We start from the raw sequence: 14411 nt of genomic DNA on the forward strand, positions 1-14411 counted from the left end.
TGGGTTGTGGTGTGGACAGAGGAGATAAAATGATTTGGCTTGACAAAAATTGACTGGGCAATTGTCTTTGGACATGACTTTTCCATCTCTGGTTCTATTGTTATTATGAGACTTAAATTGGACTTATAAATATATTGAGGCCTTAGAGAAAAAGGAGAGCTGGGTTCTTGTTCTTGGTTTGATGAAGTAGTTGCAAATGTTTTTGCTGAGCTTGGACTTGTGGTACCTAGTACTTGAAACCTATTGGACAGGTTGCTTGGAGATCCGAATTGAAGAGGATTTACTGGAGTTATCTTGGTTGGGGTAGATGCTGGTGTGGCAGTTGCCATGACATATGAATATATTACCATGGCATATGGCATATGAGGATTTATGAATTCATCCTAGTCGATTCAGACTCTAATAAATTAAGGTGTTGTTTGTTAAACTGAACAAATAAGTGCTGAATGATTATAATTGCTAAAGCTGTATAAGCACTAAATTTAAGTGCCGAAATTGTTGTCTATTTACTGATCTGAATTGTGCTGAACTGATTCAAATTAAGCGATGTAATTACATAAATCTATTTGTTACTTAATGCTGAAAACTGGTAAATTGACTATATTACCATTTTCAATAGTTGTATGTTTAAGAGGAAATTATTAATAAAATCAAAAAATAAAAATTATTTATTAAAAAAATACTAAATTTAATGAAATTCATTTTGGGAACCTAGCCGAACAAATTCTCTCTCTTCCACATCATTTATAAAATAAATTTTATTTTTTTTAATTCAAATTAAAAAATAATATTAATTCAAATTAAAGAGAGAGAATATTAAATATAAATATTTTGTTAAATATTAAATATTCAAAAAAAATAAAAAATAAAAAAGGAAAGAGGAAATTTATCTCTCCTCTTTTATTTTTTCGAAATATTTAATATTTAATATTATTTAAATGCATGAAGGAGAGAGAAAATTTCGACCCTTTATGGGTCGAAATTTTCTCTCTTTAATTTAAATTAATATTATATAATATTGGTGTGGGTTGCCTTATTAATTTGTGGGGTGCTTATATCATTATCCATAGGACATAAGAGGTAATATCATTTCAAGTATAAGGGCATACTTGGCCGTGTTGAAAAAGACCGATGCTTACCGTTTCAACAAAAAAATTAAGTGATCCAACTTCACTTAATGCTTTTCACTTATTTTTCAGCAATAAGTGCTGAAAACGTGGAGTAAACAAACATGCTGATTACTGAAGTTGAATTGCATTCAGCATTAAGTGTTGAAATCAGCATTAAACAAACACCCCCTAAGAGTCCAACTAGCCTTACTAATAGAGTTTCGTTTTGAACTTAATGGTCTAAAAAGGATGGAGAGAGGAAGATGTGTGTAAAAACGAAAAAATAAATTTTATTGATAAGTTTTGTGTAATACAGACCATACCATCTAATACATAGTAAGTTCAGTTCTAGGTAACAACACCCAAAACGAATTAGAAAATCATGAAAGGCATTTCGGTCTTTTGGTGAGGCCAAAGGTTAAACTTCCAATTCTAAAGAGATCGCCCGAAGTTTGTGAATCATATTCAGGAGATTCAAAGCACTATGCTGAATTTTGACTCTATTGAGTTGGGAGTTTGCTTGGCATGAAACGAATAGAATTATTGATTGACTTACTCAAAGGGGGGCAGCAATGCTTTATCAGTTTTTCTTTATCTAATATTCCAGCTGATTTGTATTAGATCCCCCTTGAGGACCAATCTTCTTGTCATTTTCTGTAGTAGCCTCTTTTAATTTATCAAAAAAAATCGAGCCAGAAAATTAGGAGTCCGAATCACTAAAAACCCCTCTATTTTAACAAATTTGCAAAGAAAGCATGAGAGGTACTTATAGTCTTGAAAAATTAAACGACAAGTTGGTCGTTATTGGAAATTTGGAAGCTACCTATAGTCTTTATAATCTCAAGAAAACTGCAAAAAAACTGATTGTCTTGGGATCGAAATGATTTGGTCCGAAGTTTTAAACCATGCGATGTGAAGAAGATTATAAAGCAACTCATGTGATCAATTATAATTTTAAAAATCACAATAGCACGATATCAAGGACTATGATCCAACATCATTAACCCAAAGAACATTTTACTTGAATACGAGGGTTTTGAAAGCAACTGTCTGTCTTCAAAAACATGAATATACTTGAACTAACGATAGACATGACTTTAGACAAAACTGAAACAAGAAAGAGGATTCTAAGGCTTTTTTTTTTCCTACCCGTTCATCCTGACACAACACGACAGGACTAATCCAAGGTTCTGTGCATCAACCACACAGTACCCACAACTTTTTTATTCTAAGGCTTTGATGACGATAAAAATGTGCTTTTCATTAATCTATCTATATGAAATCATGGGCATCTTAGAAAATTTTCAACAATAGCTCTCTTGGGTTGTCCACAAGACAAACTCTGCACCTCAAGATGTATCGTACTTGAGATCTTCGAACCTTTTTAATAATCTGGACTTGTAGTTCATGACTTCTGCATCCTCAGTTGAAGTTGGAGTAGACCTAACTATTGAGATTGCTCCAGCTTGGTGCAGGGCCACGGCTACTTCATCTGCAAATGGAGAACATAGATTCAGCAATACAAATCTTAGTCCTCAATGAACAGCAAGATCTTAGAAATTTCAAATAATGTTAACGTAATACAAGGGCATTATTGTATAATGTGTCGTGTCGTGTCTTGTTGTGTGGAGTAATTATTATTGCATAAAAACATCAAAGTCTGACCTGATTGCGAAAGGGCAACAAGAGCCTTTAGAGCTGCCTTGCGTGTGTTATCATCTTTGGCAGCCTCCAACATATTTATAAGCTCTCGATCCCCACCTATTTCTACTATTTTCATCCTTCTTTCATCTATAAATCAAAAGATAATTTGTCAAAAGCAAAATTCATTTTGTTATAGGTAAAAGCAAACTTCAAATTTCACCCACAGAAACATCAATTTCTTCACATCTTCTATGACAAATAAATTATTCCAGATCATCAAGCATTGGGTGGGAAGATGCACTATTTTCATGCAAGAATAATTTTCTTTTACAAAAAAGAAAAATTCATCAACATACTCCAATAACAGAGACATAAGCGTAGAATACATGTGGACAGACATGAATTACCCGTTTTGAGTCTAAAATTATCCAAAGTGTAGAGTTGTGCTAATTAGATTTAATGAGAGAAGATGAAAGAAGCAGATCAGATCAGATCACATAAATATAACAAAGAATACCATCAATTGCAAAACGGGTTAATCTGGATGCTCCCATTCTTTTGAATAAGGGATCCTTGACTCTCAACAGTGACACGGACTGTAGAAGCAAATTCTCTCCTGAAAAATCACTTAAAAAAAATGAATTAACTTTCATTCATTCTGAAAATGACATTAGTGAAGCACTGACAAAATGAACCATTTCTTATGAAAAAACCAAGATGCATACCCATGTATGGGAAAAACTGATAACCAACAACGGATGCAGTCCCAACAAAAATCAGTTTGAAGAGCCACCCTATTTTCCTTTCAGCTTCCTCCTCAAGTGAGAGTTCATCTGGAAACCAAATAAGTTCACATTAAGTTTCCATCAATAACTTTGAATAGACAGGGATAATCAACCGTAAAATGGTAATAGTCTTTGGGCAGCGTAATTCCACTGAAATTTTACTGCTTCCATAGCCATTCCAATTGTAATTTTATAACACCTAAACCACCCTTTATTCTCAAACACTAAATTCCTTCAAGAAGAAAGATGTTGGGTGCGAACTGACACATTGAAGTAGTATATAGTGTTTTAATTCGGTGGAGATGGAGGCAACCTCAGTGTAATCGATGGCACCGGGAACTAATTGACCACCAATGCTTAAGCAACCAGAAGTTAATTAGGTTTATTCAATGCCAATAAATTCATAATAACAAAGGAAATTCAAATGATATAAAATTTTCACAATCTCTTTAATTCACAAAATTAGGATATATATATATATATAAAAAGAGAGGAAATGAATATATGTTCACTATCACGTTCTAACACAAGGAAGAAGAACCATATTTGTGCACAGGATATCTATAAGTAAGTCGTTACTCCCACAGCACACAAGTGAAGAATAAGAATGGTGACAAAGAACATTTTGTTGCTCTAGCTGAAAATAGCGGTCCTAGCTCCAACGTCGCTTTGGCTTCTCATTAGGGAAAAAAAAAACTTGACGAGTACAGTAAAAGTGTCTAGGCTCTAAACTACTTACAATGTTCGTAAGTTTTTTTTTTCTTCCCTTCTTTTCCTTTTTGCTAGGCAAGCAAGGGGCTAGTGGTCAGCGTGAAGGTGGGCACAACAAGTATTGAACCTAGGTCGTGGGATCAACTCTCAACACGCCTTACCAACTTAGCTAGGTTAGCACCTTCTAAGTATACAAGGTTAATAACAGAATTAACATTTTCTTTTATAATTGTAGAATTTCATTAAAAGGAGGTCGAGGAGACCAACAACAAATACAAAGAGAAAAATAAGAGAACAGAAAGAGAAAATACCCAAAATAAACTAGTAATCAAAAATATTAGAAACCCAATCCCACCCCCTACAAAATTGTCAAAGAAAACTCCCTTAAAATCTTTGAAGACTTTACTTCGAAAAAAAAACAACAGACTCAAGATGGATATAATAATGCTCTAATGGTCTTGCTCTTTGTGGATGCCAAGAAAGTGCTTTTTAGTCTTTTGCATTTCACGATTTGTTGGGGGTATCTGAAGGAGCAAAAAAATCGTACCTATTTGCAGTCTGGGGCTAAACCAAAGTCCAATATGAAGTTGAGACCTTGGACCAAATAAAGCCCTACCTACGACCATGATCTTGGATTGGATGAATACAAGGGATAATTGCATGGAAAAAACAAACACAAGGTACATTCCCATAATCAACATGTCAACCTAATCAAATACAAGTACAATATGGTGTTGCAATTGTCCATATTCATGAAACAAACTTTGTTCTTCCTCAAAAAACAAGCTTCCTGAATACATGCGTTGGGAGTCTTTACACCCTTTCCATCTCATATGATAGTTAAATATTTTACTGTGTAAACAAAGAAGCGGATTATTTTTGGAGATGTTTTGCCATTTTAAAGAATTTGAAGACAAGTAACCTCTATGTTATAGAGGCAACTAGTAGCACTGAAGCATCAAGAAGGCTACCAATTTAAGGTGTTAAAGGTGCATCAAGAGGCGCATTCTAATACTTATTTTCATATATTTAAGTCTCTTTTTATTTTGCAAGAATTTGAAGACAAGTAAACTCTAAGCTAAGATTTATCATCAAATAATAACAACTAACAACTAGTAGCACTGAAGCATCAAGAAGGCTACCAATTTAAGGTGTACAAGGTGCATCAAGCGGCACACTCTTATACTTATTTTTATATATTTATCTTTTTATTGTGCAAGAATGTGAAGACAAGTAACCTTTATTCTAGGATTTATCCTTGAGTAGCAACAACTAGTAGCACCGAAGCATCAAGAAGGCTACCAGTTTAAGATGTTTAAGATACATGGAGCAGGGCAATCTTATAATTATTTAATGTATTTAATTTTAAGTCCATCTATTTGCAAGGAAAAATCAGCTACATAGATTGCAATTGAGTTGTGCGCTGGAGTAACATTGAAATGTACATGGTGGGGGACATTTCTGACGTGTATGTGGTCAGAACCATAGATGCTTTTCATCGAGATACGAGTGAGATTTCGATGAAAGCATCTATGGTTCTGACACACATCCACATCAGAAATGTCCCCCACAATGTACATTTTAATGTTACTTCAGCATTATCCATTTCAATAACATTATATTGTTGCATCAACATTCCAATCTCTCCCAAAAAAAAAAAAGATATTTAAAAAGGTAAGATACCTCTCTCGCTGAAGGATGAGAATTTGCGGGTATGATCATTCCTGGGACTTCTTCTAAACAAATACTGCAAATATATCACCAGAAATTAAAAACTATATTAAAAAAAAAAAAACATATTGTGTTGGCGTTAAATGTATTGGTTTGAATATAGAATAATTTTCGAGAATTCTGCAACCCTAGATGATTCACTTTAGAAAGAAAAGACTGCTAATCATAGTTTTTTAGTAATCGCGAACGCTAAATTTAGGGGGTTTTTTAGCACTTAAACAAAGTTAGAACAATCAAAGACGATGACAATAAAGCTAGGGTTTCATTATTAATTCGATTCTATTAAATGAGAAGAACTCAAAGCGGAAAAAAAATCTAAGATTGTTGAGCAATATAAATGATTTTAAACAAATTAAAATCCATAATTTATAAGTTCCGGATGACGGCTGTGATTCAAGAAAATTGATGAAAAACATAGAGAAATCAAAGAAGAGCTTACAATACTGAGCTGCCTTGCTAATGTGCGCATGATGCCTAATGTTGGAGAGAAATTCGATCCCTGGTGTAGGTGTTCTCAACTAACATCTCAAGCATATGCAATAGAAAGTAGTACAAACATTTTAGACTACCAAAGATATTTAAAAATCAAATACAAAAAATGCAGCATGTTGCCTTTCTAACCTAGGCCCATTTAACATGAAGAAGGAAAATCTACAACCAGACTTGCTAATAAAACCACAAGTCTTTGATAAGATAATAATTAATAAGGACTAATTTAGTATCATCATGTTGATAACCTCAAGAATCCAATCAAGACATTAAAAATGGAATTCACTAATAACAATGAGAAACACCAATCAATGAAACATAGTATATCATCATGTTGATATGATAATAATTAATAAGGACTAATTTAGTATCATCATGTTGATAACCACATCATCAAAAACAAAAGAGATACTGACATCACAAGTGGGCAAATTTCTCCACAAGCAAAACCCATGTCTTAGAACAATAAATTTAGCTAATGAGCGATGTGGGGATGTGGAACTCCTATTTGAGAACCAAACAAGAAATGAACTCCATCTAAACTTGGTAAAATGGCCAAGCCTTTGAAGACAGAGAAATGCACTATTACTCAAGTAGTCTGTTATGCTCATCCCCCGAGAATTAAAAGAAAACTGGAATACATCAAGTTGGTAACTAAATGTCAAAGCTATATTAATATGGCAGCAGTTAGTAAAGAAGGGCTTCTTTCATCACCGACATGTCAAAATTGATAAAGATATTAACTCTTTGACTTGATATTGATTCAGTTAACACAACTACAAAGTAATCTTATTAGTTAAGATTTCAAAACAGAAGAAAGTGACGCCTCTACAAATAGTACTTTCTTCACAGAGTAACCACTAAAAGAAGCCTGTTTATTCATAGGTAGGAAATACACAATAGTTCACAGGAATGGTCAAGATCTACTCAAGTTCATTGTGCAAGTCAGGTAGCATTGACTTAACAATCAAATAATCCAATGCCTTACATTGCAAAGACTACTGTTAAGTTATTGTAAAACAAACAAAAGAGTATAAGAAAGAGTGAAGAATCAACAGAATTGGCGAGGAGGAACCATAAGGAAATACAGTAGTTTAGCATTCAGAAATAAAATTCATGGGAATGTAAGATGGACAATAAGCATTTATCTAAAATAGTAGTCACTTGGGGGTGGTGGTGGTGATGATGATGGTGCACTAGTAGTATTAGTAGAAGGGTTTGGAGGAGGGGATGAAGTTGAAGGTGGTGATGGTGGTGGACTAGTAGTACTAGAATTTGGTGGGACTGCAGCAGGAGAGGAATTTGGAGAAGGAGATGCAGACGACATCTTCACCAAACCAAACAATCTCCAAATCTCATTTGATATAACTTACAATCAAATTGGTGAGAAGACACCATTTCTACCATTTTGGAGAGTTGTGAAACCGACCAACAATCAAATATTTCTCTCTTCTTTTTCTTTTTCTTTTTTTCCTTTTTAAATGTGGCACTATCTTTTAGTGAATAGTTTCCTAACTTAACAAATAATTAGCATACACAAATATAAGTTTAAATGTCAAATATAAACATTAGAATCCTAGAAACAGCTCAAAACTTTGATATGCTCTGTCATATTTTCCCTTTGTTTCTTTAATGGATCTTATTTGAAAGATGTGATTGATATGTTTAAAAAAATTGGGTGCTTTCCTCACCAAGATATCAAGTTTGCCGAATTGGGTTTTGATGAAATTTGACAAAGAAGCAATACTAGCAGGAACCTGGACATCAAGTTGATGGAAAACCACATGAGAGAGTCCAGATCCTTTAAGATTTTCAACAGCTTCAGCACCCCTTTTTTCATCTCTTGCAGTTAGTATGACTATGATCCCATTAGAAGCTAGTTGACGGTATATCTCCAGTCCAATTCCTTTATTACCCCCATTAACAACTGCACACTATTGGTAGAAATGGTGTCTTCCCACCCTTTGACCATTACAATCAAATTAGCTATAAAAATTCCCCCCAAAATTAGTGATCTTTTTTTTAGACCTCATCAGTTGTAGAGAGCCTTCACTGATACCAAATCTGCAATCTATTTTATTAAGCAAAACCCAAATCTCTAAACTCTCAACTACGAATTCCCAACCCACAAACACTCATAAACCTCCAAAATCTACAGAAAAGATATTCAAACCCAAATCAACAAACACCTTTTTTAGCACAACCCAGATTACCAAACACAATTTTGGGGAAAACCTAGATCACCTCAACTAGTACAGAAACACACAAATCTTTAAAAAAATTACTAAATTCCAAAACTTTCAGGAGCAAATGCAGCAAACCCAAAGGCTCAAAATCCTGCAACCTTACCAACATCTCTTACGGTCAAAACTCTAACAGCTATGAATGATGTTTGAAAAATTCTGGTCGAATTCTCATGAAATTTCTTCTTCTCCAGAACAACAATATTGAACCCATATTAATGTAAAGTTTAATAATAATAAAATATCATTCTATTTGATAATTTACACTTTCTGTTTTTTGAAAAAAACCAGAAAAATGATAGAAAGAGAGAGGATACCTAAGGTCGTCTCCTACTCGAGTTCGCATTCGTTCCACATCTCTAGGGTTTCTGAACTCAGATTAAAGCTGTTTGTTCACTGCCGGGTGTAAGTAACAATGGCTGGCCTGCAAATATTACTTATCTTTGAAAATTTTAAAAATTAGAGACAATCTTATATTCCCATGGATTAAAAGAAAATCTAGAACTTTTTTATCACATACATCAGGGTGATTTAAACCCACTCACCACAGTTTGGTGAATATTTGAGATACCCTTATTTTTAATTTTTAATTGATGACATTTGTTTTCAAGTGGTGATTTCTAAGGTTCAATTTTATTTTATTTATCTATTGTTAATTACTATTATTTTTGTGTGTGTATTGCTATAATACCTTTTCTTTGGCTACCCAAATTCAAGACTAAACTTTCAATTCAAATTGATTTAGGTCATTTAAGTATATCAAGAATATTTGATGATTTGTGGAAGTTGAATTTGGAGCATTTACCTTTGGTAACCCTTGGCTCCTTCATTTGTTTTGTTTTTTTACTCAAATCCAATAACTAAAAACCACCAATCATGTTGATTTAGGGTATGTGATTCCATAAAAAAAATATTTGGCCAAACCCTCGTCTTAGGTGGTGTTTGTTTGCGCTATTTTTCAGTGCTTATTGCTGAAAAAAATTAAATTCAGCACTTTTGTCAAAATAGCGCGTTTGTTTACTCGTGCTTATTGCTGAAAATAAATGAAAAAAATTCAGCACTATTTTGATGCTGAAAAAAAGTGCTGAAGCGGTAAGCACTTCTCTTTTTTCAACACGGACAAGTATACCCTTTGTTTTTTTGAACATGGACAAGTATGCCCTTATTCTTAAAAGGATATTACCTCTTATATCCCATTGATAAGTATATAAACACCCCACAAATTGATAAACCCACACTATAGCTAAATTATTTTGTCTTATATGGGTTAAAAGTTTTGGAATGAGTTGATTTTTGGTGAGGATGATCTCTACAATGAGGAGATCATCTTCATAAAAAATCAGCACATCTTGAAACTTCTAACCCTACCAAAACAAGTTCAAGAACCGTAAATTATCCCTTAAAAAAAACTATTTTTAACGAGTTAGAAGTTTCAAAATAGACTGATTTTTGGTGAGGATGATCTCTAGACCATATAGACCATCCTCACTAAAAATTTGCTTATTCAAAAAATTTTAACCCATATAAAACAAAACAAAAAATGGCTATATTGTGGGTTGTCCTTATTAATTCATAGGGTGCTTTTATAATTACACATCCTTCATTTCCATCGAAAATTATTCATCCAAAATTAAGTTCTTTTAAAGTTGATTTCAAATTTTAGTGACTTGTATGACATTATTATTTTTAATTTGAAATTTGTGAGTTTTTATAAATAGAAATTATTATTTATAAATTGAAGATTATTTGAGTATTATATTATTTAAAAATAAATTGTATTTTAATTTTATAAGAAATAATATATTTTATTGTGTTTAATAATAAATAAGCATTTGAAACATGTAAACAATGTATAATATGATTGTAAAGGTAACAAAGACAATTTATCAGATTCAGCAATGTGTAACAAACATGATTCAGCATCTAAACAAACAACTTTTTCAGCACTTAAATTCAGCGCTTATAAGTTTCAGCGCTTAATGCTATTCAGCACTTATTTTTTTCAGTTTAACAAACAGCACCTTAGTGGGAAAACTCACCCCGAGAGCGGATCCTCTATGTAGTATTTTTTTTTTTTTCTTGTAGTACTATTTCCATAATAGAGAGTACCGCATTAAAAAAAGGAAAATGTTGAAATGACAAAAAATATTTACCGTGATTCTCACAAGTCTAACGTGGGATGTGAACATAACCATAGATGTGTTTTCTCGGGATACAAGTAAAAATCATTTACGATTATGTATGCATGTCCATGTCAAACTTGTGAGAATCATAGTAAAATCCTGTGTTACCCCAGCACGACTCTTTAAAAAAAACACCAAGGGATTATGACTTGGATCACTTTATTTTAGCCAAACCAAAGGTTTAAAAATAAACGAAACTTTGAAGTTTCAACCAAGGGATTTTAGTGTCTCTATGACATGGCACTCTCTCAACCCTCAAAATGCACTATAGGAAAAAGTACTACAGAGGATCCGCTCAAATCTTAGCCTCATTTTCTCGTACCAAATTGCCAATAAAGGAAGCTTATTTGGATCACCCAAATGCTAACGTGATGGTCTTTTGGAGCACCCCAACCACCCAAGAATTGCAATTTGCAATGTCTCCTAGTGCAAAGAACTTGATGTCTTCATCTTAAAAATATATTTTTGTACATAATATGGGTCCACAAATCCTATAAACCAATTTTTTTATTAGGTGAATTAGATATATAACTCCTTCACATTTGGGTGAATATTGAGTTAATCCTGTGTTTTTAAAATGATGACATGCCCTGAGACCTTATTGTTCTCTTCTTGATTAATGAAATATAACCTAAATGCCCTCGTCTTCAACTTCTAACGGAAAGCCCATGAGTTTTCTTCCCAAAACTAGTCCTCTTCACACTTGTATGTGAAAATATTTGCCAAAATTTTATTCTTAAGATTCTATCCACTTCAACCATCAAACCTTAATAATAAGAGCACATTTTTAAGGAGAAAATGTTATTTTAGATAGAAAAATCAAGATTCTTATTTTAATGATATATTAAAGTGAGGTTGAAAATGGGTACGACCTTAAATCCTTAATACTACAATCCACGTGGAACAATGTCAAAGAAGACAAACAGTGTGAATTAACCACGATAGTAGTCAACAATAACAAGTACTAAGAAGAAATGTGTTGAAGATGAGGGCATTTAGATAACTTTTCCGTTAGTCTATGAGAGAATATTGAGGTGAAAGAACATGTTATCCCCTTAAAAACATAGGGATATCTCAAATATTGATTCTTAACATTTATCATTTAGTTTTTTATTTAACATCCAATTATTTGTACTAGGTGGCATGTGCAATGCTACAACTTAAATATTGCATATTCAAAATCCCAAGTATAAGGCATGTAGCGAAGTAATAAAATACTCGGGAGTCCGAGGTTGATCCACAAGAATTAAAGTGTAACCAAAATTATGGATTATAAAATCTAAAAAGAAACTAAAAATCATAAATTTGTAACTCATAATTTTCAATATTGAAAATTAAATTTAATTAAATAAAAAGAAAAACTAAATTAAATTTGGAAAACCTATTAAGGATTAAAGATCCATCACAATTTATAAAAGATATTTTTTTATTGAATTTTATTTCTCAATTAAATTCGAATAAAGATTCGATTTAACCGAAAAATTTTAATTTGACATTCGCATCAATTGGGTTTTTCATAAAATGGAAAATTTATCAATTATTGTTGTTAATCAATTTTACACATTAATTTACTAGAGGGAATTCCAAGTATCTGATGTAATCAAAATACACATCAAATCAAAGAATTTTATAAGTAATTAGTTAGATCTAAAATCCAATTAAACAATAAAATAATAAATTCAAGAAGATTAAAATATTAATTTATAAATAAAAAAATCTAAATACAACCTGTGACTTCCCTTCTCATCCTAATAAATTTTTTAGCCGATCATCTTAAAATTTAACATTCCATTTATCGACTAAAACAAATAAGAAAATTAAAGAGAATGTGAGTACAATCTAATTTCTTCTTTAATTTGAGTTCCTCTTCAATCCTTTACTTTTTTGTTCCTAATTATTGATTTCTTTGATAGATCTAAAAAAATAAAATTGGAAAGATTTGGAGAAATAGATGAAAAAAGAATTTTTGAGTTATAATCATCGAAGATGCCAAGAGAATTTTTTTAAGATACTAATGGTTGGAGGTTAGGGTTTTGGAGGAGAGGATATTAAATAGAGATTAAGTGAGATTGAAAGATTAGAGGAGAGAGCCAAGATTTACGGAGAGAATATGGGACATATGGAATAAATGGAGGAGAGAGAAGATATGAAAGAATAGTGGAAAGAGAAAACTCGGAGAAAAAGAAAATGATAGAAAATAGGGATAAGAGAAATTGATTAGGACTAAGTTGGTACGTACAAATTAAGGAGAAAATCTCTTTTTATATTTTTTTTCTTGTCCAAAATTATTTATTGATCTCTTTGATATTTTAATGCATTAAAAAAGTCCTCTTTAACTTGTTTCTTCCCCTTTAAAATATTAATTAAAGGAATTTTTTTAAGATTATTTAATAAAAATGATAATTTTGTAATTTTAAATACTAGGGACGTTTGGTTTAAATTGTTGAATCCAATTGACAATTTCCATTATGGATTATTAAAGTCCAATTATAAAAATTGTTTTTTAGAATCTAAAATCTGATTTGGTTAAACTGCACATGTTTTATAAAATCAGAATCGTGTTTGGCTAACACAGTTCATGAAAATAAAATTTATGAAAATCTTTACCAAATAATATTTTTCTAAAATAATATGATAAATATAAAAAAATAAAAATGTGTTCAAGTGCATATGCCTCCTTTGAAATCCAAATGATCTACAAGTTGGACCTTTTATGTAAAAGTTGAAAAAGAAATTAAACTAACACAAAAGTGTCAACATTTGATAGTCTCTAAAAGAATGTACAATTAATAACATTTTGAAATAACAATTCACATTGCAAGTTCAATCGCTAATATCTTTGATTAAATAAAAAAAATTGATCTTATATTTTTTAAAGAAATTCAACGAAAATCGATTCAATAAAAAAATTGATATTGAATCCAATGACGATCTTGTTGTTCTATATATTAAAATCATTCAAAACTTGGTACAATGCTCCACATTAAACCACATATTGTTTATTATTGATGATGGAATAATTTTTAATGGTATTATGTATCTGATTTTTAATAGAACTGTAAATCTCGAACCCCATTAATTAGTGCCATACTACGTCTTCAGGTAATTAACCCAAAGAACATCCTCTATATGCAACCTCCATACCATGGCCAGTTTTGCGAGTGTCTTGCAAACTTTGGATCTTTAGTTTACAAATTTTCTTCCAGAGATTAGATGTCCCTTCCTTGATTCCTCATCGTTATCACGAAAGATTTGAAATTGCAACCGGAAGAGGGGGGATTGAGGAATGGACTAAAACACATGCTCAACCAGCTCTCTTTCTCCCAACTTTAGCCATCAACGCTCTAGTAACCCAACCCGGCCATTGAAGAGAGGAACTCCCATCCTTTAATTAATGTTTTATATTATAAATAAACCCTTTAAATACATGTGCATTTGCATTTGCGACCTTCTAGTTATTAGAAATTTATAATGAGTTCTGATTTTGTAACTCAACCTAGCAGGGTAACTCAAAAA

General features: G+C 32.0%; 1 protein-coding gene across 6 annotated transcripts; it reads right to left on the minus strand.

Annotated features, from left to right (window-relative positions):
• Positions 1 to 2109: 2109 nt before the first annotated feature.
• LOC147393956 (ARM repeat superfamily protein) lies at positions 2110 to 9214 on the minus strand. Of its 6 annotated transcripts, XM_086454223.1 has the most exons (8): positions 9030 to 9214; positions 8819 to 8900; positions 6420 to 6498; positions 5933 to 5996; positions 3479 to 3586; positions 3271 to 3369; positions 2775 to 2900; positions 2110 to 2601 (listed from the first exon to the last, which is right to left on the minus strand). In XM_086454223.1, exons 3-8 carry the CDS (start codon positions 6447 to 6449, stop codon positions 2459 to 2461), a joined length of 570 nt encoding a protein of 189 aa, XP_086310349.1. In that variant the 5' UTR covers positions 6450 to 6498; positions 8819 to 8900; positions 9030 to 9214; the 3' UTR covers positions 2110 to 2458. The 6 variants fall into 6 exon arrangements, with proteins under 6 accessions (XP_086310349.1, XP_086310348.1, XP_086310345.1 ...); XM_086454222.1 differs by lacking the exon at positions 8819 to 8900 and having other exon boundaries at positions 9030 to 9213; XM_086454219.1 differs by lacking the exon at positions 8819 to 8900 and having other exon boundaries at positions 6420 to 6505; positions 9030 to 9212.
• Between the last annotated feature and the right edge of the window lie 5197 nt (positions 9215 to 14411).

This window comes from Akebia trifoliata, chromosome 9, assembly GCF_017979445.1.
Source record: "Akebia trifoliata isolate Shusen 1 chromosome 9, ASM1797944v1, whole genome shotgun sequence".
Classification (NCBI taxonomy): domain Eukaryota; kingdom Viridiplantae; phylum Streptophyta; class Magnoliopsida; order Ranunculales; family Lardizabalaceae; genus Akebia; species Akebia trifoliata.

Bases quoted from the DNA above. Each gene is read 5' to 3' on its own strand.
- LOC147393956 (XM_086454223.1), bottom strand. From the start codon at position 6,449: ATGCGCACATTAGCAAGGCAGCTCAGTATT. The intron at 3,370-3,478 runs GTATGCATCTTG...GTGATTTTTCAG, and splicing joins TCAGTTTTTCCCATACATGG to GAGAGAATTTGCTTCTACAG. The intron at 2,602-2,774 runs GTCAGACTTTGA...CTCCATTTGCAG, and splicing joins TGTTGCCCTTTCGCAATCAG to ATGAAGTAGCCGTGGCCCTG.